Source organism: Lathyrus oleraceus, chromosome 6 (genome assembly GCF_024323335.1).
Source record: "Lathyrus oleraceus cultivar Zhongwan6 chromosome 6, CAAS_Psat_ZW6_1.0, whole genome shotgun sequence".
NCBI lineage: Eukaryota > Viridiplantae > Streptophyta > Magnoliopsida > Fabales > Fabaceae > Lathyrus > Lathyrus oleraceus.
The window spans coordinates 309,140,382-309,165,671 of NC_066584.1; the positions used below are offsets into that span (position 1 = coordinate 309,140,382).

Sequence of the window (25,290 nt, forward strand, 5' to 3'; positions counted from 1 at the left end):
ATTCGTCTAGTCGACATTGTGGCGAATGTGTTTGCCCTAGCGTTATTAAAGGTTGTTCTTCATTATTATTTATGGGAATTACCATTCTCTTTACGTATTTCCTTACAGGTCTCCTAACTTGTCTCTTTATTATTTTATCACACCTTAGTCTCATGCACACTCACAAAATGAGAAGTTAAAAATAGAATGAAGAACTGTAATTTTCAAAATGTAGAGTAAAAATGATATACAAAAGGGTCCCATCAGGTGTGCCAATTTATTTACTTGGAAATTCGGTAAACAAAACAAGTTTCTATTAATACTTAAGGGATTAAACTCGAAAATATATCAGAACATATTTGTGTATATTTAAACCTTTAAATAACATTTTACTGTTGAAATCAAAGGGTAATATTTGAAGAATAACGATGTGACTTTGAACAACATTTAGAATACAAGGTTTGAAAATGAAAGTGACTGAAATCGAAATGCAGAATAGGGTAAAATGACAAGAACTATAATGTGAAATCGAAATGTAACTCAATGTAGGAAAAAGGGCTTGAATGTAAAAGAGTTTTAAATTTATAAATATGTAACGCAATATATTTTCTTCACTCGTTTTCCAAATGCACAAATACATTGAGTTTATAGAAACGTAAGTACAATTGCATACCCCTTACAACATGAACATGAACATGAACATGAACCCCTTTATATACTAATTTGAAATAACTACCTATGAATGGTCGACCAACCCTATCATAACACGTCTCAATCTCATGCAGTTGTTTTCTTCGACGAGTCTCCACGTTTCTTCGAGTAATCGCTCTTTTCAAATTAATTCTCGCTTTTTCAACACCATTCAAACATCTTAACTACTTTTACTAGTCACCAGGAATTGACTCAATTATGTCAAAATCACCAAGATTGATGATGCTGAGACAACACTCTCTATAGTACTTTCCACATGTAGTACTCAAGTCGACATTGTTTCCATTATAATGATAAACTCCAACCTTAGCCAACATATCATAGTACTCAATCTGGCGATAATTGACCAGAATACTCAAAATTTTGCTAAGTCCCTGAACTTTAGCAATGTTCTTCGACTTCCATCTATTTTGACATTAAACCAACTTGACCTTTAGTTGGCTATATTCAATTCCAAACCTCCACATGGAATACTTATTCTTTTCACTTTCCATTTATACTTATGTCAAAAAATATAAGGTAACACTATCACACTTAATCAGAATGCATCCAAGCTTTAAATTATAGTCTAGTAATTGTTGCTTTAGCCATAAGACTCATGCACAACAACTACCAGCGGCTAGATATTCAGCCTTGGCGCTAGAAAGAGCAACGCTATGTTGCTTCTTACTATTCCAAGAAACTAAGTAACTTCCAAATAAGTGACAGGTACCACTAGTACTTTTCCTATCCGACTTGCACCCCACGAAATCACAATTAGAATAGCCTACTAAGCTACAAGCACTACCTTTAGGATACCAAAGACCGTGATACAAGGTTCCGTTAAGATACATCAAAATACATTTTACAATATTAAAGTGGGAATCATTAGGCAATGCTTGATATTTATCACACATGCATACATTAAACATGATATCTGGCCTACTTCCGATTAAATAGAGTAAGGATCTAATTATACCTTTATACTTGTGTCACATCTCGAAAAATATGATCCTTCACGAAGCACTCACACACTCGCGAAAAAATGTTCAAACAGAGACACCACTGAACTTTATTCGTTCCAAAGCACGAAAGAGAAAATATCGATAAAACCTTTAAAAGAAAAAGAAAATAGTCATCACAACCAAATTCGGGTTCAGGAATCGATTACGCAAGGGGAAGGTATTAACACCCCTCACATTCGTTGTACTCAACGAGGACCTTTTAGTTAAATTTGCGATTGAATGTTAGTGTGATGTTATTTGTTTTCTTCAAATTATTGAGAGAGAAAAAAAGAAAGAAAAGATAAATGTTTTTTTATTAAAGGTGTGTCTGACAAGATTTCAAAATCCTGCTTCTACATATCTCCAGGTGCTATGGAGAACTCAAGGCTACGTAGTTCTGTTTACAAAGAACTACTAGGTTGATTGCTTTTAAGGAATGATCTTTTAGACATATCTAGTGACTAAACCTTTGCTTGCTTGCTTGCTCTTAGAGGTGGAAATATTTATTTGTTTCATGTCGATATGGATAAAACATACTTGTTTTTGAAAATGTTTTTGAAGTCGCGCAAGGATGGAAAACAAGTTTGATTTGTTGAGTATTTTGTTGGTAGTCGATTACTCAAATGGTCGAATAAGGGAACTCGTATCCGAATAATATAGAAGAGGAATATAAGTTTATAGACCATATCCATTTTATCCTTAATTGTAAAGGATTTAGATAATGTTAACATATCCAAGTACTCGGGGAAGGGAAGGGAAGGCTTTAGATCACCTCCCTTTTTTCCAAGTTTTCTACGAAAATAAGTTTACGGAAGATGAATCGGATTATAATTTTTTTAATAGATAACGATTGCTTAAATGGTCGAGTAAGATAACTCGTATTCAAACAACCAAAGAGAGGAATTAAAGTCTCTAGACCATCTTCGTTTTCACCCTTTTGAAATAGTGTTTAAGTATGATTATGTAATTTAGTTTGAATTAGATAAAAGGTGCTCGATGTTGATCGGGGTTTTTGATATGCGTTAAATTGAAAATCATATGAAATAGTTTGAGGATTTGAAAATGATTGAGAATTTTGGATAGTGGAAATGATTTTGATTTGGGAAAATTGTTCGACGTTGGATCGCGCACTATTTTTGTTCTTTTCTCAAAGCGATTGATTTTAATCTTTGAGTTAACACTAAACTAATCACAATAAAAGGAAAGCGGTAAAATTATTATACGTTACGTGAATGAGGTACAATTTGTCGAATGAGGATATACAAAGCGATTAATAATATAAGGTCAATCAAACAAACTATAAACAACAAGGAACTCAATATAAAAATACACAAGTGAAAGACAATAGATCATAAATAAATTGGAGTCTAAAGTAATGAATCCAGTGCTATGTTAAGCAATCTTATAGTGGATTCATATAGGAATCACTCTATAAGAGGTTGTCAATAAAATCTATGTGTCTAAGCGAATTCGATGGTTAAATTGAATTTAAAATTCCGAAATTGCATCGCACTTGAAAAATCTAACAACTCGATAATTTAAACAATTTTTTAAAGTTGAAATAAAACGGCAGTTAAACTAATGAATTTAGAACTATGTTAACCAATCTTACAGTGGATTCATGTAGGAATCACTCTATAAGAGGTCAGTAAACAAAATTCATGCGTTTAAGCAGTTTCGAAAGTTAAAATGAATTTAAAACTCCAAAATCGCGACACACGGGAACCGATGAAATAATTAATCAAATAATTCATTTAACCATTAAAACTCATTAATCAAATAAAAAAAATCAGTTAATCAATTAAATTAAATGATAACTATTAAAAGAAATAAAATATAACACAATATAAATGTGTAAATATAATAAGAGAGTGCAAAAAAAGTAAAATATGGGCCTAAGCCCAATCTAAAATCTAATTAAACTAAAAATAATAATAATAATAATAATAATAATAATCAATAAATAATAAAGAATAAGAATAATCAATCAATAATAATAATAATCAATAATAATAAAAAATAATAATAATAGTAATAATATATAGTAGTAATAATAATATTAATAATATATAATAATAACAATATTAGTAATAAAATAATAATAATAATAATAATCAATAAATAATATTATATAATAGTAAGACAAAGGAAAAGTAAAATAAAATTAAAAAAAGAAAAAAGAAATAGGAAAGGGAACTGGTTCAACGCATAAGAGAGAGGAAATAAAAAGAAGGCGGTGTAGGAAAAGAAGAAGAGAGGAAACGTTCGTGTATTATAATATTTTTGTAAAAAGAGAGATATTTTTTTGACGAGGATAATATGAATGTGAGTTATAAGATGTTGAAGAGTGAACCAAAAATCATGTTGTACGTCTGGTAGGAAAATAAAAATAGTGAAGAGTTTGGTTGACTAGTGAACACAAGCAAAGAATATTCATGTGTGGTTTCTCCTCTTTTTTTTAAACAATAATACTAATAAATATGTATGCATATAAGGGTTAATTAGTGACCAAATAAGTTTAAAATTTAAATCAAACAATAATTCAAACAATCTTAATAAGTCAAAAACAAATTAAATTAATTACTTAAGAAGTTCTATATATTTTTTATGATTAGTTTGGCAAAAAAAGGGAAAAATAAATGGAATTAAAAAGAGTTAAAATTTGGCATAAAAAAGCTTAATAAAATAAAATGAATGCACTAGAATGACCAACACGAAATAAAATTCTCGAAAATATACAGGTTTCGATCAAATTTAGAAATAAAAATGATCGATTAAAAAGCTCAGACTGATCAAAATGCGATCATAAAAGTAGTCAAAAAATTAAAACGAGTACACTAGCTTAAACTACGTGAATCATAGATTAAGAATACTGAAGTCTGCAAACTCGATTTTGAATTTTTTGCCCATTAATTCTGCGTACATTTGAAAATTGATTTAACTGGTATGTCTGTAGATCCAAAAAACCATTCAGGTTGACATTTTAAGCGTTATACGGAATGAAATACATGTTGTGAATAGTAGAAAATGCATATGTCTTGTAAATGAATTGATCCTACTAACTAAGGATTTGTGAATAGACAATCAGATGTGAATGAATCGCCTTTAGACCATTTGCTTATGATTCTCAATTACAATTAAAACTCTACAAAGATTCAGATGACGATAATACTTTTGACTGTCACCTTCTAAACCTTTGAAACATGATGTATGGACGATACACTGAGACTAGGAAATCAAGTCTTTTGACTTCTTAATCAATAAATGATTGAATGAATGTCATCAAGACCAGATAAAACATTATAACTCTTAAACTTTCATCTAAACCCTGATTAATGCTTTTTACTTGATGTGATGTATGGTAAAAATGAAATGGTTATGCTAGGTTGGTGCAAGTGAAAAACTCAGGGTATAACAACTTGGTTACATCGAAATCCACTCCTCTTTCATCTATGTCAATGAGCACATTTAAAGTAAACACCACACTTTTACACCAATGGCTTCAGTTTGCAAACTTCCTCTATTGGTATCTCCCATAATTTTATCCAACATCGATCTTTTGCGATTGTCCAATCTTAAGGTAGCTGGTTTGGGGTATCTTGTTTTTCGTCCTCATGTAAGCCTTCCTATTTATCTTCTAAAATGTCCTCATCCTTTGTTGAAGGATATGATCCTCTTTGGAACTCTTGTCGTTCATCAACTTATCTATTATCAGACCTAAAATATTAGAACAAATGTTTGTCCCCGTCTTTTGGGCAAGAACTTATCAAAAGCAACATGAACATATTCTTCTAATGCAAAAAAAGATTAATGTGAATAAGATAAATAAAATGCAATTACACGAAGATAAAGGAGAATGAAACGACCATACCAACTACGATGATCTACGACTAAACTTTCTGCACAAATAACGTTAGGAAATAACGACACTAATACATCAAAAAGAATACAATACAATCAAAACTATGATTGAATACATCTCCCTTCACTTGTATTGAGAATCCACAATGATTCTTAGACACTCTTGTATAAAACAACAATAGATAGAACTAGGTAACCAATTTTAGTTGGGTCCTTTAAGGTTAGTTGAGTTACATTTAGGACTCAATGTCATTTTACCATTGGTAACTTGAACGTTACTACCATGACAAAGAGGTCTAATGTGACCCTTATCTCCATAACAATGGAAAATAACTTTAGATGAAATGTTCCTTCTATTTCTTTTAGTGACACAAGGGTTTTTAAAAACCCTCCCTCTTTCACTCGAAGAACTAGAATAAGTATAAGATAGTGAATTATCATGTGTTAATTGTTCCTTATGAGTTTCAATTTCAAATTTTAAAATTGGACACTCAACATATTCCATAACTTACATCTTTTCAACTAAAGTATCTGAAACATTACAATGCTCATCCACTGGATATGTATGCGCTTTCTTGATAGATTTTAAAGCATGATTAAGATTATTTATATCATCTTTAAGTTTTGAAATCATTTATTTTTGTAGAGAAATTTTCTTAAATGATTTTATGGAATCATCATACATGTCATTGAATGCATTAGACAAATCACTATAAGTATACTCATTTTTAGAATAAGAATTATATACCTTTGAAGTTTCACCTTTCTTACATGACATCAAGCAAAAGTTGGCACACTCATCATCTTAACCCGAGCAAGAATCAGAGGAGGATCTCTCAAACTCTTCTTCCCATATGATGTAGGCTCCACGACCTTTGGAAGATTTCCCCTTCATCTTTTAGAAAACATTGTCTTTACTTTTATGATGTTTTGTGAGACTTGGACAGATAGCTTTATAGTGTCCCAACTTAGCATATTCATAACATGTGATATCATCATCATCTTTCTTGTGATATTTCTTGGATGGATGAGTATTTTAAAAACTAGACATTTATCGGTATGCTTGAGCTTGTTTCTCTTAAGATATATATTGTCGTGTTTGAAGAATAAACCCATTTCTTCCTTTTTGGAAACTTCTTCATCAGAATTTTCACTTTCTTCCTTTGATGTATTCCCTTTAGAAGGTGAAGCTTTCAAAGAAATATCTTGTTTCTCTTCTTTACCTTTCTCTTTCTTTTTCGATTTTACTTCGCCATTGGCGAGTCGCTTCAACTCATTCTAATGCTCGACTAACTTTCTAAACACTTTTGTAATGTCCAAACTACTAAGATCATTTGCTTCTTTGATAATAACGACTTTATGTTGCCACTCCATGCGCATGTGTCTCAGTATTTTGAGTATAATCTTTGTTGGAAAAGGTTTTATCCAAGTCTCGCAGTTTGTTGATTAAATTGAGGAATCTAGTTTGCATGGAATCTACAAATTCCTCGGGTTCCATATGAAATAGTTCAAACTCCTTTGTAAATATATTGATCTTATAATCCTTGACTTCATTTGTTCCCTCATATAGAGTTTGAAGTACATACCATATACCTTTATCACTCGTATGATGTGAAATCGAATAGAACACTTTAGCAAACATAAATAAGTATGTTCCTCGCTTTCAAATCATATGAAGCCTTTTTGGTTTCAGAATCAACCAAATCTTTTGTATGTTTAGCAATGTCGTCATCATCCTTGAGAATAAATGGTCCCTCGGTGACAGTACACCATATTATTTTGTCATCCGATAACAAGTGTACAGACATGATCGATTTCCAATAAGTATAATTTTTGCCTTTGAAAACAGATGCTCTATTATACACTTTGTTAGGATCATCATCTTCCTACATATTCACATATTTTTGGATGTCGATTAGACACAATCAAAAGACTAGATTTTGATGCCAATTATTGAATGTGAATATGAAAGTGTAAAAATGGTATATAAGGGGTGAATAGACCCAATTTAAAACTCAGCTGCCATTTTCAAAATTAGAGTGCTTTCAAAATTAATTTGTGAGTAGAAGGTTTGATGCGAAAATAAAAATTATACTATTCAAATATTGATCAAGTCAACACATATCATTTCATAAATATCAATGATGATTATGATGAAACACTTGCTATAAATTGATTCAATTGTATAATTCATAAGAAGTGTTTACACAATGATTCAATGAATGGAAATCTAATGTCAATTTGTTTCAAAAAAACTTAATCACCAATCTAGCTTAACAAGTTATCCAATTCCAACAAAACATAATGCTTAACTAATAAATTGCTATCAATGAACAAATAATAACTATGGAGGAATTGAAAAACCTAAGCATGAAAATACTACGAAATTAAATGGAATAATGTGTGTGAGAGAGAGAATGAGAGAGAGAGGGGGAGATAATATATATATTATATATATATATATTATATATATATATATATATATATATATATTATATATATATATATATATGTAGAGAGAGAGAGAGAGAGAGAGAGATGATACCAAGATTTCTAGTGCTTTGGTGTTCGTCCTCGCTTTGCCTATGTTCATTCTTCAATGATTTCCCATTGAAATCTACATAGTTACTTATTATTTGAAAATTAATTTCAAGAGTTATACAATCACCAATCCACAATATAGTTTAAAAAATAAAATCTCCTATTTGGATATTGACTTATATACAACACACACTTAAACTCTTCTACGTAATCTTTAATCAAATTACATTTCTTGAGTCTTCAAATATCACAAATTCTAATCAAAGCTAGCCTCCGTGTGTAGCAATCAACCCCTTGATCCTACTGATTTCTTGAATGGTGAATTGTCCAAATATTTAAGAAGAACTATGCCTTATCTGTAGCCTTCAACACAGTTACTAGTAAGGCAATTTTGAAGAGAAAAACCTACTTCTTTTCAATGGAATTCGTTATCACCATTGACAATCACCTCAAGCTTGCTAACAACCTGGAAAAAATTAACAAGATCTCCAAGAATGACTAGTTTAAAGAACGTTTCTCCTCCAATCAATTACAAATCTCTCGTTATCAAGATCTGAACCAAATTGAAGTTAAAGATGCAAGAATTTTGTAGCAAGACTTTGAACTCTCAAAATAGAGGAAATTGATTTTTCACTAAAATCACACTGAAAATTATTATCAGAATGATATAACTTATATGAGAAATAATGACAAAAAAAATTTATATGTGCATGAGATTAAGCACATAAAGTGGTTGAAAATGTCAGTTAGATTCAAATCGAGAGTAATCTATGATTTGAATCAAATAAGCAAGTGAAATGGAATAAAAGGAAAATAGAATTTTTAAAAATATGCCAGTTGATTTGAATCAGAGGAAAGTGTGATTTGAATCACGAGCCACATGATTCAAATCATGTACAAAAAATGATTCAGATCAAATGCAACAGCCATGGCTGAAAATTGTTTAAAAAGTGTGTGATTCGAATCATGTTCCAAATTTGATTCAAATCAAATCAAACAGAAGTGGACATCAGGAAAATGATTCAAATCATGTGTAAAAAATGATTTGAATCAAATGTCCCAATTTTTCCTCTGTCCAATTTTATTTGAATCATGAAATGTGTGAAAACTCCATGATTCAAATCAAACATATAAAATCTCAATTTTTCATGGTTTTAAAAGCACTTTTAGATTTTACATTGAATCAAACTCAAAAACATAAAATGTTTTCATTCCACTTACAAATGCAGTTGATCAAAAAATATCATGATCAATATCAAATTTAACCAAAGTTTTGTGCATGCTAAAATCGAATATTTTCAAACTTGACTCTGATAGGTTCAATCACAAAGGTGACTCAACAAATAGAAAATAAATCAAAGATGAAAGCGATAATACAAACAATAAAATAAATAAATATAAGTGTTCCCCCTGAATAAACTAGGGAAATGCAACAACACCAAGGTTATTCCCAAACCCTTACCCCCATGGGAGATATAACAGGGAACAAACCAAATATAAGGTGCAAATATCATAATATACATGGTCACTACACAAATGATTGTCACCACCTGAAGTCAGACAAAGGAGCACAACATGCAAGGACATACCTCTAGAGAACACCTCAATGAATGAAAAGTAGGAGTCACAGAGAAAGACATGATCAGAGAGTTAAGTCTTATTAGATACTTCATATACTTTAAGACATATTGAGGTAGACATTCATATACTTCAAGACTTGTCAGATAGTTCATCCTTGTAGAGACTTGCTTGAGCTTGATATGAAGCATGAGTTGTATTCCATTTGATTGCCATCATTAGTTAGTCAATTTCATTAAACCATAATGATTTTATTTCATATTTAATTTCTCTTTGGTTATCCTCAAAGTCTTGTTGTCATTACCAAAGACATGTTTATCTTTAATAGTTGTCGCCATCAAAAGCATGTTCCATGGCCTACAAAATAAGACTTCACACATATTAGTTAGTTGAGAGTTAGTTAAAAGTTGGTTATAGTCAAATATCTTATACTTTCATTTATAAGCTACCTTTAATGCACATTAGCTTGTGGTATATATATTCAATGTATTTGTTATTTTACATTCAATTGATGATATTTTGTTCATATTATATAAGGATTTTGGGATTGTAAGACAAGGATTCTGGGGTTCATAAATTTAGTCAAAGTTGATTTACCAAAATATCAGAAATTTAGTTTTATAAGATCAAAGTATTAATTTTATGTATTTCAAAGTGTAAAAGTAAGAGAGAGAAATTATATTTTTGAGTTAAGTAATTTATCACGAGAATCTTTTATCATAGTGAAATATATATGAGTATCATAAAATTGAGTTGGCACACATGAACCCAATTAAAACTATATGAGTATCATAAAAAGTGCAACTTTTATAAGTTGTTCATTACATCTTATATGTTTCTCTCAACCCCTATAAATTATGAAAATGTTTTTAAGTAGAAGTATGATGCAGTTTATGTAATATAAATTCAGTAAAATGAAAAGCATTTATAACTTAGAAGTGAAAGTTGGAGATCATATCTTACCACAAGTCACATGTTTTAAACATTTTGGGACTACAATACAAAATAATATAGATGTTGAGATGAGAGAGAGTAATGGGCATTTAAATTAAACTGTGTGTTTTAAAACACACTATGAAGATTGTATTATATTATATAGAGAGAGATTACAGTTAATTATATAACATAGTCAATGTGGTACTATTCTATATATACAAATACTTAACAATATATATTTACAAATATCAACACTCCCTCTCAAGCCTGATCATATAAGTCAAATGCACCAAGCTTGGAACATATATGATTAGTTATGGGACTTTATAAGGATTTTATAAACACATATGTTAATTGATCATTAAAGTTGACAAAGCTTATGGCGATGTCGCTTGATTCAATCTTCTCTCTGACAAAGTGACAGTCTATCTCAATATGTTTGGTCCTCTCATGGAAGACTGGATTTGAAGCAATGTGCAATGTAACTTGATTATCACTGTTGTACCCCAAAATTTGCCCTTCCCTTTTCTCACCTATTAGTCCAATCACTTGATCAGAGATCACTTGCATACATTCATAATTCACCCACATACATCATTCCTCGTGGATTCAGAAGAAAACTTGGGCTTATAAAGATAAGGCTTGTATGGATATCAAAGCCCAAGGACATGGGCCAACCATGTTACCAACATGGGGGGTATCAAACCCTAATGATGGTGGTGAAGGTTTGATTTCAACAAAAGCTTCACCAGGCAATCTTCTAGGGTCTTCAAAACCCTAATTCCTCAAGACATGATGTCATGGAGCTTCCCTAGGCCTTATCTTGGTCTTCAAAACCCTAATGCAGGTTCACACACTAGAGGACTGATGGTTGGAGCTTATGGCTTGATTCAAAAGATTTGCTTGAGGGGTAAGCCTCAGGGAAACCCTAATCTAGGAGATGGTGAATCAGATGAACTTGGTGGCCTAACTGTGCATCCATGACCCCTCAAAATTCACCTTTTATCAATATGTTTGGCCTAACCCTACTTTGATTTTCTATGGGCATGGGTCCTGGCTTAAAGTCATGGTATTGCTCATGTGATTATTGACACCCCTATGGTCTTGGTCATTCAAACAACCAATCTTCTTGTGTCATAATCCAATTGTTAATCATGCCATTTGATTCATGGATATCCCATTCAAACCCTAATCTTATACCCTCATTTCATGGCCTTGTTAACATATATTGTCAGTCAAGTTATTTTCTTTTTCAAAGTCAAGCATTTAAGTCATAAACAAAAACCAATTGTAAAACCAATTTCAAACCATTTTTAATCCATTTCAATCCATTTCATGTCATTTTAAGCCATTACATTTGATTCTACATAAGAAAATACAAGTCTTGACATTTTTGACCAATTGTTGACTTTGGTCAACGATTGACTTTTTGGTCAACTTTGACCAAAGTCAACCCAAATTCCATCATAACCATTGATTCAATGTCCACTTACAAAGAAATCACAAAGAAAATACAATTTTGACCATTTGTTGACTTTTGTCAACAATTGACTTTTTGGTCAACTTTGACCAAAGTCAACCCTCATTTGCCCTTGATCATCCAAACTTGGCTTAGCCTCTTGATGTAATGATTCATCCAATCTTCATATTTGTTAATGGTTTTTCTCTTAATTTGCTTCCATTGCAAGTAAGTCACATGGTGCACTCCATGTTGCCTTAACATTTTGGAATCAATGATCATTGGCTTTGGTTTGCTTATCACCCTTGGCTGTAACCTAAAACAGGACATCAAACCATGGAAGTATATGATCAAGCCAATGGAAATACATGACATGATAGCCCTGCTGCTATAACAGTTAGTTCAACATCATGTTGCACATTGCCTTACCTAATATCTTGCTGCAGCACACGTGAACCAAACCCCTGCAACCTGCAGTGAAGCCATTCAAACAACTCAGTCTTGACACATATAATGAAACTCTGCATAATGAACCTAACACACATAGTCAATTCAAATACCAGTTCATCCAAATCCTACCAAACCATGAACCAAGGCAATCTTACCTTAGCTGCAGCAGCAGGCCATTCCTTGCTATTCTATAGCAAAGTCATGCCATGTCCACAAGCTTATAGAACTAACAGATTAAGTAGCACCCCAACAATTGGCAAGGATCCATCAATCATTATACAGCCTGAGTACCAGATGGTGTTGTCTTTTGTTGGAATCATCTTGAAGCATATTACCTGCAACAGTTAAACAAAATATTAAGCATGCCAACATAATTTCAAGCAACACATTTGGGATCCCAAGGCATCAACAAAACCACTTTGCAAGCCAGGCCATAAGGATTGCCAATGTTGTATCCTGCAACAATACCACAAGCTCATGGAAGTTCTAGTTCTAGCCTAGCAGTAATCTCCAACATAACCTGCATTATCCATGTCCATCATGGCTTATACCACACTCAAACCACTACAAAATCAATCTACACCAGTGTTACCAGCCTTGGACACAAGCAGTGCATGGAGGGAATGCAGTAGACCTGGAGGTAGAAGTGTTGTCCACTTGCATCCTTGCATTTGATCTAAATGATTGAACCAACAACATCATTACTCAACACAGATGAAGGCTGCTAACAACATTCAAGCAGTGCAAGCAAAACAATTCATCCACCAAAGAGAACCTGTAGTCAATGCAATGTTTTGCCTGTATCACATCAGTAGTATCCGCAGTATCACCAATAGGAATCATGTCATACAACATACAACAAACTTGAGCCAACAACATCCTGCAACCCATCATCAATTTCAGTTAACAGGGTAAGGCAAGGCATAAGCAACAAGAGTGGATTTTGGACTGACATGGCTTAACACAGTGAAACTGTGGTTACAAGGCAAACCAAGTCAAGAGTATTGGATAATCCAGGGCCATACTAAATCCAACTTTAAAGTCATTGCAAACTTGGCTAGATGCAAAGAAAATTCAAACCATGACCACTGGCTAAATAAATTCCCTGTTATGCAAAAATTCAGCAGCAAAACCAAGGAGGTTATAGGAAGCAAAACAAAGGAATGAGTGCAAGCAGTGGAAGTATACACTTGTGTGAATTTGTAGAGCAATGATCAAAACATAAGCAGAAGAAATAACAATCACCACAATGCAAATCATTGGCCATGGGAATTCAAAGATACCTATTCAGCAGGTCAAGGATTAAAGTGCAAAACCAAGCTTTAAGGCAAATTCATTCAAGTGATAACCTGCTATAGCCAGTCTATGCATCAAAGCCATTAACATTCACATACCAAATCTATTCTTCACTTCAAACCAAACCAAAGTCACTTAAGGTCCCAACCTGCAACATGAATAACATGTCATCAAAATCATTTCAACATGACTGTAATCTAATTTTAACCTGCAGCAGCCAGTTAAAAACAAGTTTGCTCATTCACCAACTAATATAACCTATCCAACTAACTGAGTCAATATTAACTAACTGAGTTATCAGTTAACTCAGTGAGTCACACTTAACTAACTCCTAACCATACTTAACTAACTCCTAACCTCATTCAAAAGCTAACATTTTCCAAACTTAAGCTCTATTTAAGAAACTCATCATTCACAGTTTCAAAACCCTTGGAAACCTTGTGTAATTCTGTGCAATCACTCTCTACAATCTCTTCCCTCACCCTCACCAGAGCTCTATTTCTCTCTCAAAGAAGCCATTGAAGCTTTAATTTTGCTTGAGCTAAGCCACAACCACTCACTTTGCACTGGTCCAGTCCATAAGAAGAAGAAAGAGGCAAAAAGAGAAGAACAAGAAGAAAGAATCAAGGTCAGGAAGCTTACCAGCGAATCTTCTGATCATCTTCTCCGGTATGTCATTTTCATTTCAGTGGTATTTTCTTGCTTTGAGCTCACCTATTTGTAGTATCTTAAGTAGGGAGTAGAAGCCCCATAGTTGTAGGGATTGATTTGCACCATACACTATTTAATTTAGCTTGCAATCGGCTAGGGTTCCTCCCTTTAGATATGAGATTCGACCAACACAAGGAGTGTTTTCCCATTTCATTTCCATATTCATGATCAGCTTGGCTTTGTGCTTCAATTGAGACGAAAATTTTGACCATAAGCCAATACCAACACCGATGACGGACGCCGGCGCGGTGAACCAAGGTGGATAGCGGCGAAGATTGAACGCGCGCGTTTGGGGTTCGTTTGAACTCTGTTGACTTGGACAAGTCAACAAAGATGTGAGGACTTGGGCTCATTTTCCTTAAGGTCTGTCGAATTTTCCTCACCATAGACCACGCCTTACTAACATACATCCCAAGGACTTTGAAGAGCAGTAGAATTGGGCTTAGTCAAGCCCATTAACCCTTTTGCTAATTCCCCACGCATTTCCAACGTGCACCCCTTGAGCGCTTGAAATTTTCGATTGGGCTCAGATGCAACCCAAGTTTATTTTTGGTTCACACAACACCTTTTTTGGAATAGCTGCTTCCTGTACCAAAAATTGCATTGGGCTCATCCTGTAGCCCATTAACCAATTGTTGTTTGCACTTCTGTTTTCCAATCCACGCCTCCTAGTTCAATGGCAATTTCTTTTGTCGTTTTTACAATTTTGATTAGATTAATTAGCACAATGTTAGTTTAATTAGGTTAGTAATTCTTAATTAGGAATAAAATCTTGGTGTTTAGGATATTAGAATTTCCATTGGAATTTAATTAGAACTTCCATTAGAATTTAATTAGGACTTTTCATTAGAATTTAATTAGGAATGTTGGTTGGGTTCAATTAGAAACAATTAGGCTTTGATTAAATTCAGAATTACACCATTTCTCAACATTAGGTTAGGATCAACTCTAGACCATAGAATTGGACATATTTTGTAAATGACCATTTTGCCCTTATGGGCTTATTTTTGTTATTTTAGTGATAAAATGCATGCTCCTTTAGGATTAGGATTTTACATATAACTTTAATCATTTCATTCCAGTTTTAGGACTTAACATAGAATTTTAATCACGATTTTGACCAATTTGCACAGGCTCCCTTAGGACTTCTAACTTAGAATTTTCAATCGATTTCTGATGCATGATCCCTTAGGATAGTTCCTAACAATTACTAACTTCAATTAGATCCTAACCTAGTTCCCTAAAAACAAAGAAAAACCCATGATTAAATTGATCAAAAGCAATTTCGATTAATTAAATCCTTTGGACTTGTATAATCCCACAGTCCAAATTGAGTGACCAAAAGACCCTTAGTCACTTAATATGACTTTTATTCCAAGTTGTGGAGCTCAAGGCCTCAAGACAAGATCTTCAATCAAGGCATCCTCAGTCATACCAAGCAGCAGATTATTCTAGCACATCAAAGGCGGCATCTTCATCACTTGTTAAATCAAAGTTAGAAGAGTGTGACACGAGCCTTAAGCAATAGAGAAGGAGTGGGATTTGAGTATTCCTACTCCCATTCTGAGTATCTTTGGGTATGAGACATATGACCCAGCGCTCAACGTATTCACCTCTATTAGTAGAATTTAGCACAATTCTAATCATACGATTAACAAGTTTATCTTTGCAAAGCAAAAACAACAAAAGTAAGGACAACAACCAACAACTTATCAATCATGAATCAAGTTGTACGATACGAGCCTTAAGTAATGGAGAAGGAGTGGGACTGGAGTATTCCTACCCCCATTCTTAGTATCTTTGGGTATGGGGGCGTATGACCCAACGCTCATCGTATTCACCTCCATTCATAGACTTTAGTGCAATTCAAATCTAAAGATTGATAAAGTCTTCATCATCAATACAAGAAACAACTACAAAGACTCTTCTCTCTTCCCTTGAAGTTTAAGATGAGAGTTACATGCCACGAGCCTTAAGTGATAAAGAAGGAATGAGACTGGAGCTTTCCTACACTCATTCTGGATATCTTTGGGTGCGAGACGTTTGACTCGTTGCTTATCGTATCCACCTTTACCCATAGACTTTAGTGTGATTCTCATCCATTAACTATCAAGTTTATCAATTCTTCATTCTCAATTATTATAATTCTAATCATTTCAATTTCCATCATCCATTTCTTCTTGCCTCTAATCAATTTCTTTTCAGCCCTAGTGGGCTGAACTACGAAAACTCTGATTTCCTCATTGCACAATGAGGGTACGTAGGCAGGAGAACCTAGTTTCTTCACGAGCTACCTTGTTTATAATTCATCCTTCATTTCAATCAATTCTACTTCTTTTGCCTTATCAATCATCTTGTTTTCAGCCCTAGTGGGCTGAACTGCGAAAGCTCTGATTTCCTCATTGCACTATAAGGATACATAGGCAGGAGAACCCCGTTTCTTCGCGAGCTACCCTATTTATTAATCAATCACTCTTTCATCAATCAATTCCAGCTTTTTGAGATCAAATATCATTGTTCCTTGGGTTCCATTCACATCCTTTTAGGGCACTTAATGAATATTCTGTCTTGTGAATCGAGAGTTGTTTGGCTTGTACCCAGACATTTAATTCCTTTGCTTTTGGTTACTCCACTACAGTGATACCATGCCTCGGGCCTCTCACTTGTTGGTTTACCTTTACTCTTCGGTTCAGAGTTTATTCCTTCATGGATATAAGATACTTCTTCTCTTTGATCTCAAATTATTTGTTCCCTAGCAAGTGATATATGTTTCCTTGTGCCAATCAATACTTCCTCTTGGATTCCATATTCACCCTTTTAGGATGACCTAATGAAATGTCCATCTTGTTGGTGTCAGCCCTAGAGGCCAATACATTTTGGTACTTGTATCGAATAATAAAAGGCAATCTCTTTATTATGGTTGATTAATAAAGTCCCTGGAATAGATAGTCCGTTTAATGTATTAAGTGTGACTTAATCATGAGAACACATTAAACATAAGGACATTATTCCTAAAGTATCCGTAGTCGAGCTTTAGTGTGAAGTGGGATAACATTAAAGCATTAAGACTATTATGTTTGTAGACTGATGATCACATCTCATGGATCATGGATAAAGAGTTATCAAGTCTTAAACATAGGTATGAATATTAGGAGTAATATTTATACTGGATTGACCCGCTATGAGAATACTATATAGAAAGTTATGCAAAGTGTCATAAGTTATTCTCATGGTGATAATGGTGTATACCACTCTTCGACCTGAAACCACTATGGACCCTAGATGTAGAGTCGAGTGCTTTATTGCTGATCCAACATTGTCCGTAACTGGATAACCATAAAGACAGTTGATGGGTACTCCACAAAGCATGCTGAGGGACATGAGTGACCTAGATGGAATTTGCCCATCCTGCATAACAGGATAAATGTCTATGGGCCCAATATTGAACTGGACAAGGATGACACGGTCTATGCCTTGTGTTCAATATAGACATAAGGGCAAAAGGGTAATTATACGCACAATTATTATCACAGATGGTTTTGTCATATCACATGACATTTTCGTGTCTTGGGTAGCAGTGATGTGTTGCTAGATACCGCTCACTGTTTATTATATTAAATGCGTGATTTAATATAATTGCCAACGTCGCGAAAACCTACAGGGTCACACACAAAGGACGGATTGATGAGAGATAGAGTAACTAAGGAATACCGTAAAATACGGTGCCCTTAAGTGAGTTATAGAGCATCGTAAGGTACGATGTACTTGAGTAGAATACGAAATATGGTAAGGTATCATGAGCTTAAGTGATTTTGGGCATATTATAAGATATGGGCCAAAATACACTTAAGTGGGCTTTTAGCTTGAAGCCCACACAAGTGGTTCTATAAATAGAACCCTTGTGCAGAAGCAAAAATTTGCGGTTGCATTATTTTCGTTTTCTCTCACTCTCTCTCTCTCACTCAAAGCCTTCATTCATACCAGCTAGCACTGAGATTGAAGGAACCCGTTCGTGTGGACTGAGTAGAGACGTTGTCATCGTTCAACGTTCCTGATCGCTTCGTGGATTTGCATCAAAGGTTTTGATCGTCACAAGAGATTTGCACCAAAGGTTTCAACCGTCACAAGAGGTAAATATTCTATCACTGATCATGACCATTCGTAAGGATCTCTAAAGGAGAAATTTTAATTTCCGCTGCGTTTTAGACCGCTATTCTCCTTCACATCTCTGTATCAAGAGTTGTTTGGCTTATTGCCATACAATTATTTCTCTTTGTTTCCAGTCATTCAACGATAGTGATACCATGCCTTGGGCCCCTCACTCGTCGATCTGTCTGTTTACCCTTTGATTCAAAGTCAGTTTGCCTTTATGGATTCCCATGTTACCATTATGTTGGTACAAGTTATAATCGCTCATCACTTCAATCATACTCCTTTAGTTGTTTGTCTTGTCAGTCCTTGGTGCTTAGACAAACACCTTTTTTTATTCCTTTCCTTTCTGCTCGTAGTTCCGAACTACGATTGCTCTGACTTTCTCATTGTACAATGAGAATGTGAATCCTTAGCGAGCATACTTCTAATTATTTCTCCTTCACCTTAGGGCATCATCCATATCTTTCACTATTCATTATCTATCTTCGATCATAAACCGTTCACCCCAGTGACATCGAAATACACTTTCTTTGGAGTTACATACATACCCTTTTAGGACGCCTAATGAAAAGTCCGCGTTTGCACCAAGAGTTGTTTGGCTTGTACCCAGACATTTAATTCTTTCTTTTTCGGCCAACCATATAGTGATACCATGTCTTGGACCCCTCACCTATGGTTCATGCCACCTTTCCCCCTATGGTACAAAATCCATTTCTCATATGGATTCCAATATACCTTGACTTTTGGTTTCAATCTAAACCTTTTCAGTCACTTATCACCAGGTACTCTATTCAGTGACCTTGGTCACTTCACTCCAGTCATTTCCATGATACCTTCATACTCTACCTTCATTCACTTCAGGTAATATACCTATTCTTTGAGCCAAATACATTACACCTTTGTGCTCCATCTTGTACCCCTTTCTGTGAACCAAGAGCATATTTGTTTGTCTTGTCAGACCTTGTAGCTTAGACAAACATCTCCTTACGTACTTTGCAAACGTATTTAGGCAACCCTTTCTTTTCGGTTATTCCAATACAGTGATACCATGTCTTAGACCCCTCACTTGTTGGCTCAAACCAGTTTTACTCTTGGGTTCACATTGTCACCCCTTGTTGGAGTGCAAATCATATTATTCTTTGATTTAGACCATACTTCCTATCACAATTCTTTTCATATCCCACCATTAGTTCTTTGAACTATGGAGCTCCAAATTCCTCATTGCACTATGAGGATACGTAGGCATGAGGGCCCTAATCCTCACTGAACACTTTATCTATTTCTCTTCCTTTCGCATTATTTTGCGAGTAATCTTTAGTTAACACCTATTCAAGCGATAGTAATCAAAACGGTTCCCATGGATTACCATGGATGTTTGGGGTGCTAATACCTTCTCCTTGCATAACCGACTTCCTTACCCAACATATCTCTTTCCCCCCGGGTTTTATCGATGTTTTCCCTTCCCTTTGGGGATAAATAAAGTTCGATGGCGACTTTGTTGTATGTTCGAGCGTGCGATACGTTCAGGTATATTTCCGCTAGCTTCAATCACAAACAAGTGTAATTGGTCTTGCTTTTTCAATTTGAAGTTATCTGAGCAATTATTTTAACCAAATGAGTTCACATGTTTGTCATGGCCCTATACTTTTCCTCGATGTTTGATATTGCAAATACATTTTTCTTACTTTTCAAGGAAATAAGGTTTCCTCCAACAAATACACAATACTCAGAGGTGGGTCGTCTATCAATGTGTGATCCTGCCCAATCAGCATTGGAGTATCTAATTATCTGAGTATGTTATTTATCTTCATACACGGTGCCTTTTCATATAGCATAATTGATGTATCCAGGAATTCGGACAATAATATCCTTGTGTTCTTGGTAAGGAGAATTTAAAAACTGACTTACCACACTAACTATAAAATAAATGTTTGGTCGAGTGACTCTGAGATAATTCAATTTCCAACCAATCTCATATACCTTTCCAAGTCAGATAGAGGCTTCCCCTGATTAGATAGGAGTTTGAAACTTGGATCCATATGAATATCAACTGGTTTAGCCTTCAAAAACATGTTTCTTCCAAAATATCCATAGCATATTTCCGCTGAGAAATCGCCAAACCATCTTTAGATTGAGTTACCTCAATATCCAAAAAATAGCAGAGTTTACCAAGGTCTTTTGTTTGAAATTGATTCGAGAGATATTCCCTGCTGATCACTACCAAATATGACAATATCATCTACATACATGATAAGATAAATACAACCTTGGTTTAAATGACAATAAAACACAAAATGGTCAACTTCACTAGGAACCATACCAAACTGTTGTACTACATTGTTGAATATGTAAAACCAAGCTCTCGGAGATTGCTTAAGACCATAAAGAGACTTATGTAGCCCACAAACCATACTCGATGACTCCCCACGAGCAAAAAACTTAGTTGGTTGCTCCATATATACTTCTTCTTCAAGATCACCATGTAAAAATGCACTTTTAAAGTCAAGTTGATGAAGATGACAATTTCAAATGGCGAGAAGAAATCAAATGGATGCCATCTTGGCCACAGACGAGAAAGTATCACTATAATCCAACCCAAAAATTTGATTGTATCCCATTTCTACCAAGTGAGCTTTGATCGGTCAATCTCATATGGACAAACCTTCACTATATAAAGCCAGCGACAACCTACCAAAGATTTCTTATGGGGAAAGGAGTCAGTTCCCAGGTACCACTAGTTTGAAGAGCACATATCTCATCTTATCATTGCTTGCCTCCACTCAGAGTAAGATAACAATTCACTTGGAGTTTTAATAATAGAAACAAAAGACAAAGAAGACAAGCAAGTATAATGCAAATGGGAAAGATGATGGTAACATAAATCAATATAATATGGAGAAGAATTTTGTGTTTGACGTATACCTTTTTTTAAGGGCAATCAGAAGATCAAACTTATATGGCAGAATCAGATTCGGTGATGGTAGGGGCGTCAGAGGAGAGTCTGCAATGGCTTTAGGGATATGTATGACTTAAAGAACATGGACGACAGACATTGGGTGACAATACTGATATGTTTGAAGTGGTTAAGAAGTTGTGTGTGTGTGTTGGGGGGGGGGGGGGTCAACCGTAGGAATATCCAATGTGTTAGGATCTATAATATGATAACGAACAATGGTAGACGAGATATTAATAACTTTCGAAAGAGGTGTGAGAGTACTTTCCTATAGGGGTTTCGAAGTTATGTGGCTGGACTTGAAATATGGAACATACTCGAAGAAGGTAACATTAACTGACATGAGGTATCATTGTAGAGCATGTGAATAACAACGATAACCTTTTAGGGGTTAATGATAACCAAGAAAGACATACTTTAGTGATCGAGTCGATAATTTATCAAGTTTATAAGAGAGATTATGAACAAAACATGTAGACCCAAAGACATAGGGCAAAATTGGGTGAAGGGGGGATGGGGAAACATAATTAAGTGAGGTATTTTGTCTTTAAGGACAAATGAGGGCATACGGTTTATAAGGTAACATGTCGTTATCACATCCCCTAGAATCGAAGTGGAACACTACCATGGAGAAGTAGGGTCCAAGTGCTTTATACAAGATGCCTACTTTTGCGTTTGACTATCCCATTTTGTTGAGGTGTATGAGGGTACAATGTTTGCTGGAGTCTACCATTGTTGGACATAAAAGTTTGAAATTGTTGGGATAAGTATTCATAAGCATTATCACTTCTTAAGGTACGAATAGACACACCAAACTGAGTTTTTATTTCTTTAGAAAATTGTTCAAAAATAGAAAATAATTCAAATCTATTTTTCATTAAAAATAAACACGTGCAATATAAAAAATCACAAATAAAGGTGCCAAAATACTTAGACTCAAGAGTAGAAGTAATATGTGAGGAACCCCTAACATCAAAGTGAACTAAAGCAAAAGGGAACGAAACTCGTGTATTGACTCGATTGAGAAATTGACTACAAGTGTGTTTCCCTAACTGACATGACTCACAATGTAAATTGGACACCTTTGATAAATTTGGCACCAACTTCTATAGTTTGGGAAGATTAGGATGACCTAATGAGCATGGATAGTGAGTGGAGAATCTTTGACTGAGTATATCTGAGATGACACTGAAAGGTAATAAAGACCTTGAGACTCACATCTAATGCCAATCGTCTGTCCCAAACTCCGATCCTACAGGGTAACATTATTGTTAGTGAATGTGACAATACAATCAAGAGAATTAATTAAGTGATTGACTGAAAGTAAATTAAATGGATAATTAGGTACATAGAGAACATAAGGAACATAAAGAGAGGTAGAATTTTAACAATATTATTCCCTTCGGATCGGGTTTGACAACCATTAACAAAAGTTATGATAGGTAAGAAACCATATGTATATAGGGAAGAGAAAAGATTTTTATTACTGGTAACATGATCATACGCACCAAAATCAATGACCCAGGGTCCAAGAGAAAATGATTGAGAGAGGCAAATAAATGAATTACAAGTGTGTGCAACTTAAGAAGTAGAATATGAGTTATGACAATTCTGATACCATATAAGGAAATCATCGTAGTGTGTCATAAAGTTCTAAGGGCTAGCCATGAGTATCTGAAGAGAGAAAGTATCACGTGAGTCGGGTGAAAATGGCTATGTTTGAACTGAAACGCGATTTTTAATAAGTCAAAAAATAAAAACTGAGGCCGAATTTGGAAGCAGTACTGGGCGGTGAGTGGGGCGGGAAAAATCGCACCGAAATTGGATGTTGGACGCGCTCAGAAGCGTCGTGCCAGTAGCTGCGCGTGAGTCCCATGCACGAAGGTTGTGACGACAAGTAGGAGAGTGAAATGAGGGTTTTGGCGACGATTTTTTCGTGGGGGGCCGATTGGGGCAAACAATTTTGTCTATAGTGGTGATGAGCTGGAAAGTCGCCGAAATCAGTGGCGGCATGCAGTGGTGAGCGAATGGTTACGAAAAACTGATGCCGAAGTGATTCACAAAAGTAAGTGGAAGGAAAATCGGATTTGAGACACAGTTTGTCGAAGGAAAATTCTCACCGGAAGATAGTGGATCAACCGAGTAAAACACAATGAAGGGTTGTCTCTCTGTAGGCTATGAGTACCATGATAAGAGATAGAAAGAATAAGTGGTATTTGAATTAAACCGTGTATTTTGAAAAACACTACAAAGACTGTATTATATATAAAGATATTACAACTAATTACATGATGTAGTTGATGTGAGATTATTCTATATATAAATATTTTTGACACTATATATTTATAAATATCAACAGAAAAAGTAGAAGAGAATATCAATCATTGAATTCAAGCTGGGTGACTGGAATTGAGGAAGGCTTCAGAGGTTGTAGGTGACACAAAAGTACCGCTTAAGCTGAAAGGAAAATTTTATTGACAATGATAAAATTTACAATGTTGTACATGAAAAAATATTGTACGTTTAAGAATCAATATGATAATAAAGTAATTGTAACACATATGAGGATGTTACGTGAGATGTGTGGTAAGACTATAAGGATAAGATTATAAATAACAATATTAGAAAGAGTATTTTGACACCACTTATAGAAGAAAAGATAGTAGAAAGTAGACTTACATGATTTTGACATATAGAGAGAAAATTTATAGATTTTATTATAAAAAGAATATATCATATGAAAATGAGTCAAATAACTACATATAAATAAAGACTTAGACAAACTAGTGATAAAGATTTCAAAGTTAACAAATTATATAGAAGCATATTTTAGATAAAAATTATGACAATTATGATATAATTTGATCCTTTAAGCAACCACGATGAATGAAATAAAACTTTATTATTGTTGTAATACTTATTTAAAATCATGTTTTTATACTTGCACTAAAAATATGTTTGATATTTATTGATATTTTTTTCAACCAACAAATTTGTTTTATTTCTCAAACAAATAATTTTACTGACTTTTACAATCACATATGCCAAAACTATCAATTTAATTATCACAAAAATCACATTCAAACTATATACAGTTATTATTTTGAATAATTTGTGTAAAAATAAACAAACAATTTTTTTTTTACCTTCCACATAAAAAAATGTTTAAACTAATTACATGAAACTTGTGCAACACAAATGTTCTTGACATAATCTAAGATAAAGAAAGCTATACTAATTATAAATTAAAGAAAATCAGCGTTTATTTAATATTTTTTACCAACCAAAATCAGTAATTTTAAGATGTTAAGCAATAGAGAGAAAACGTAGTAGTACAATCTATAAAATACGTTTAATAAATTTAACACAAAGCGCCCATGGCCTAATGGATAAGGCGCTTGACTTCTAATCAAGCGATTGTGGGTTCGAGTCCCACTGGGCGTGAGTTTTACTTATTTTTTCCTTTTTGTTTTTCTCTGTTATTTTTCTTTCCAATTTCTTTTATACTTTATTTTTCCTCTTCCTGTTATTTATCTTCTTTCTTTCTTTTCTCTGTTTGTTCTGTTACATATCTGAGGTAAAGTTCATCGTATTTGACTCTAACTTTTTTATCTTAATGATGATAAATGTATCCATTTTTATGTAATTATAAATATATCAAATATAAAATGGACGATTTT

The 25,290-nt window shown here is 34.0% G+C and overlaps 1 protein-coding gene and 1 non-coding gene across 2 annotated transcripts; one reads left to right on the plus strand and one right to left on the minus strand.

Annotated features, from left to right (window-relative positions):
• Window positions 1-863: 863 nt before the first annotated feature.
• LOC127095369 (uncharacterized) lies at window positions 864-13,040 on the minus strand. The gene is made up of 5 exons (XM_051034073.1): window positions 13,019-13,040; window positions 12,790-12,833; window positions 12,654-12,686; window positions 12,478-12,569; window positions 864-1,095 (listed from the first exon to the last, which is right to left on the minus strand). Exons 1-5 carry the CDS (start codon window positions 13,038-13,040, stop codon window positions 864-866), a joined length of 423 nt encoding a protein of 140 aa, XP_050890030.1.
• Window positions 13,041-24,981: 11,941 nt separating this feature from the next.
• On the plus strand, window positions 24,982-25,054 carry TRNAR-UCU (transfer RNA arginine (anticodon UCU)). The gene has a single exon. It is a non-coding gene; the product is annotated as a tRNA-Arg (tRNA).
• The last annotated feature ends 236 nt before the right edge of the window (window positions 25,055-25,290 follow it).

Coding starts and splice junctions, on each gene's coding strand:
- LOC127095369 (XM_051034073.1), bottom strand. CDS start 13,040: ATGATGGACATGGATAATGCAG. Junction 12,687..12,789: donor ACAAAAGACAACACCATCTG/GTACTCAGGCTG, acceptor ACTTTGCTATAG/AATAGCAAGGAATGGCCTGC. Junction 1,096..12,477: donor GTGCTGCAGCAAGATATTAG/GTAAGGCAATGT, acceptor ATGTCAAAATAG/ATGGAAGTCGAAGAACATTG.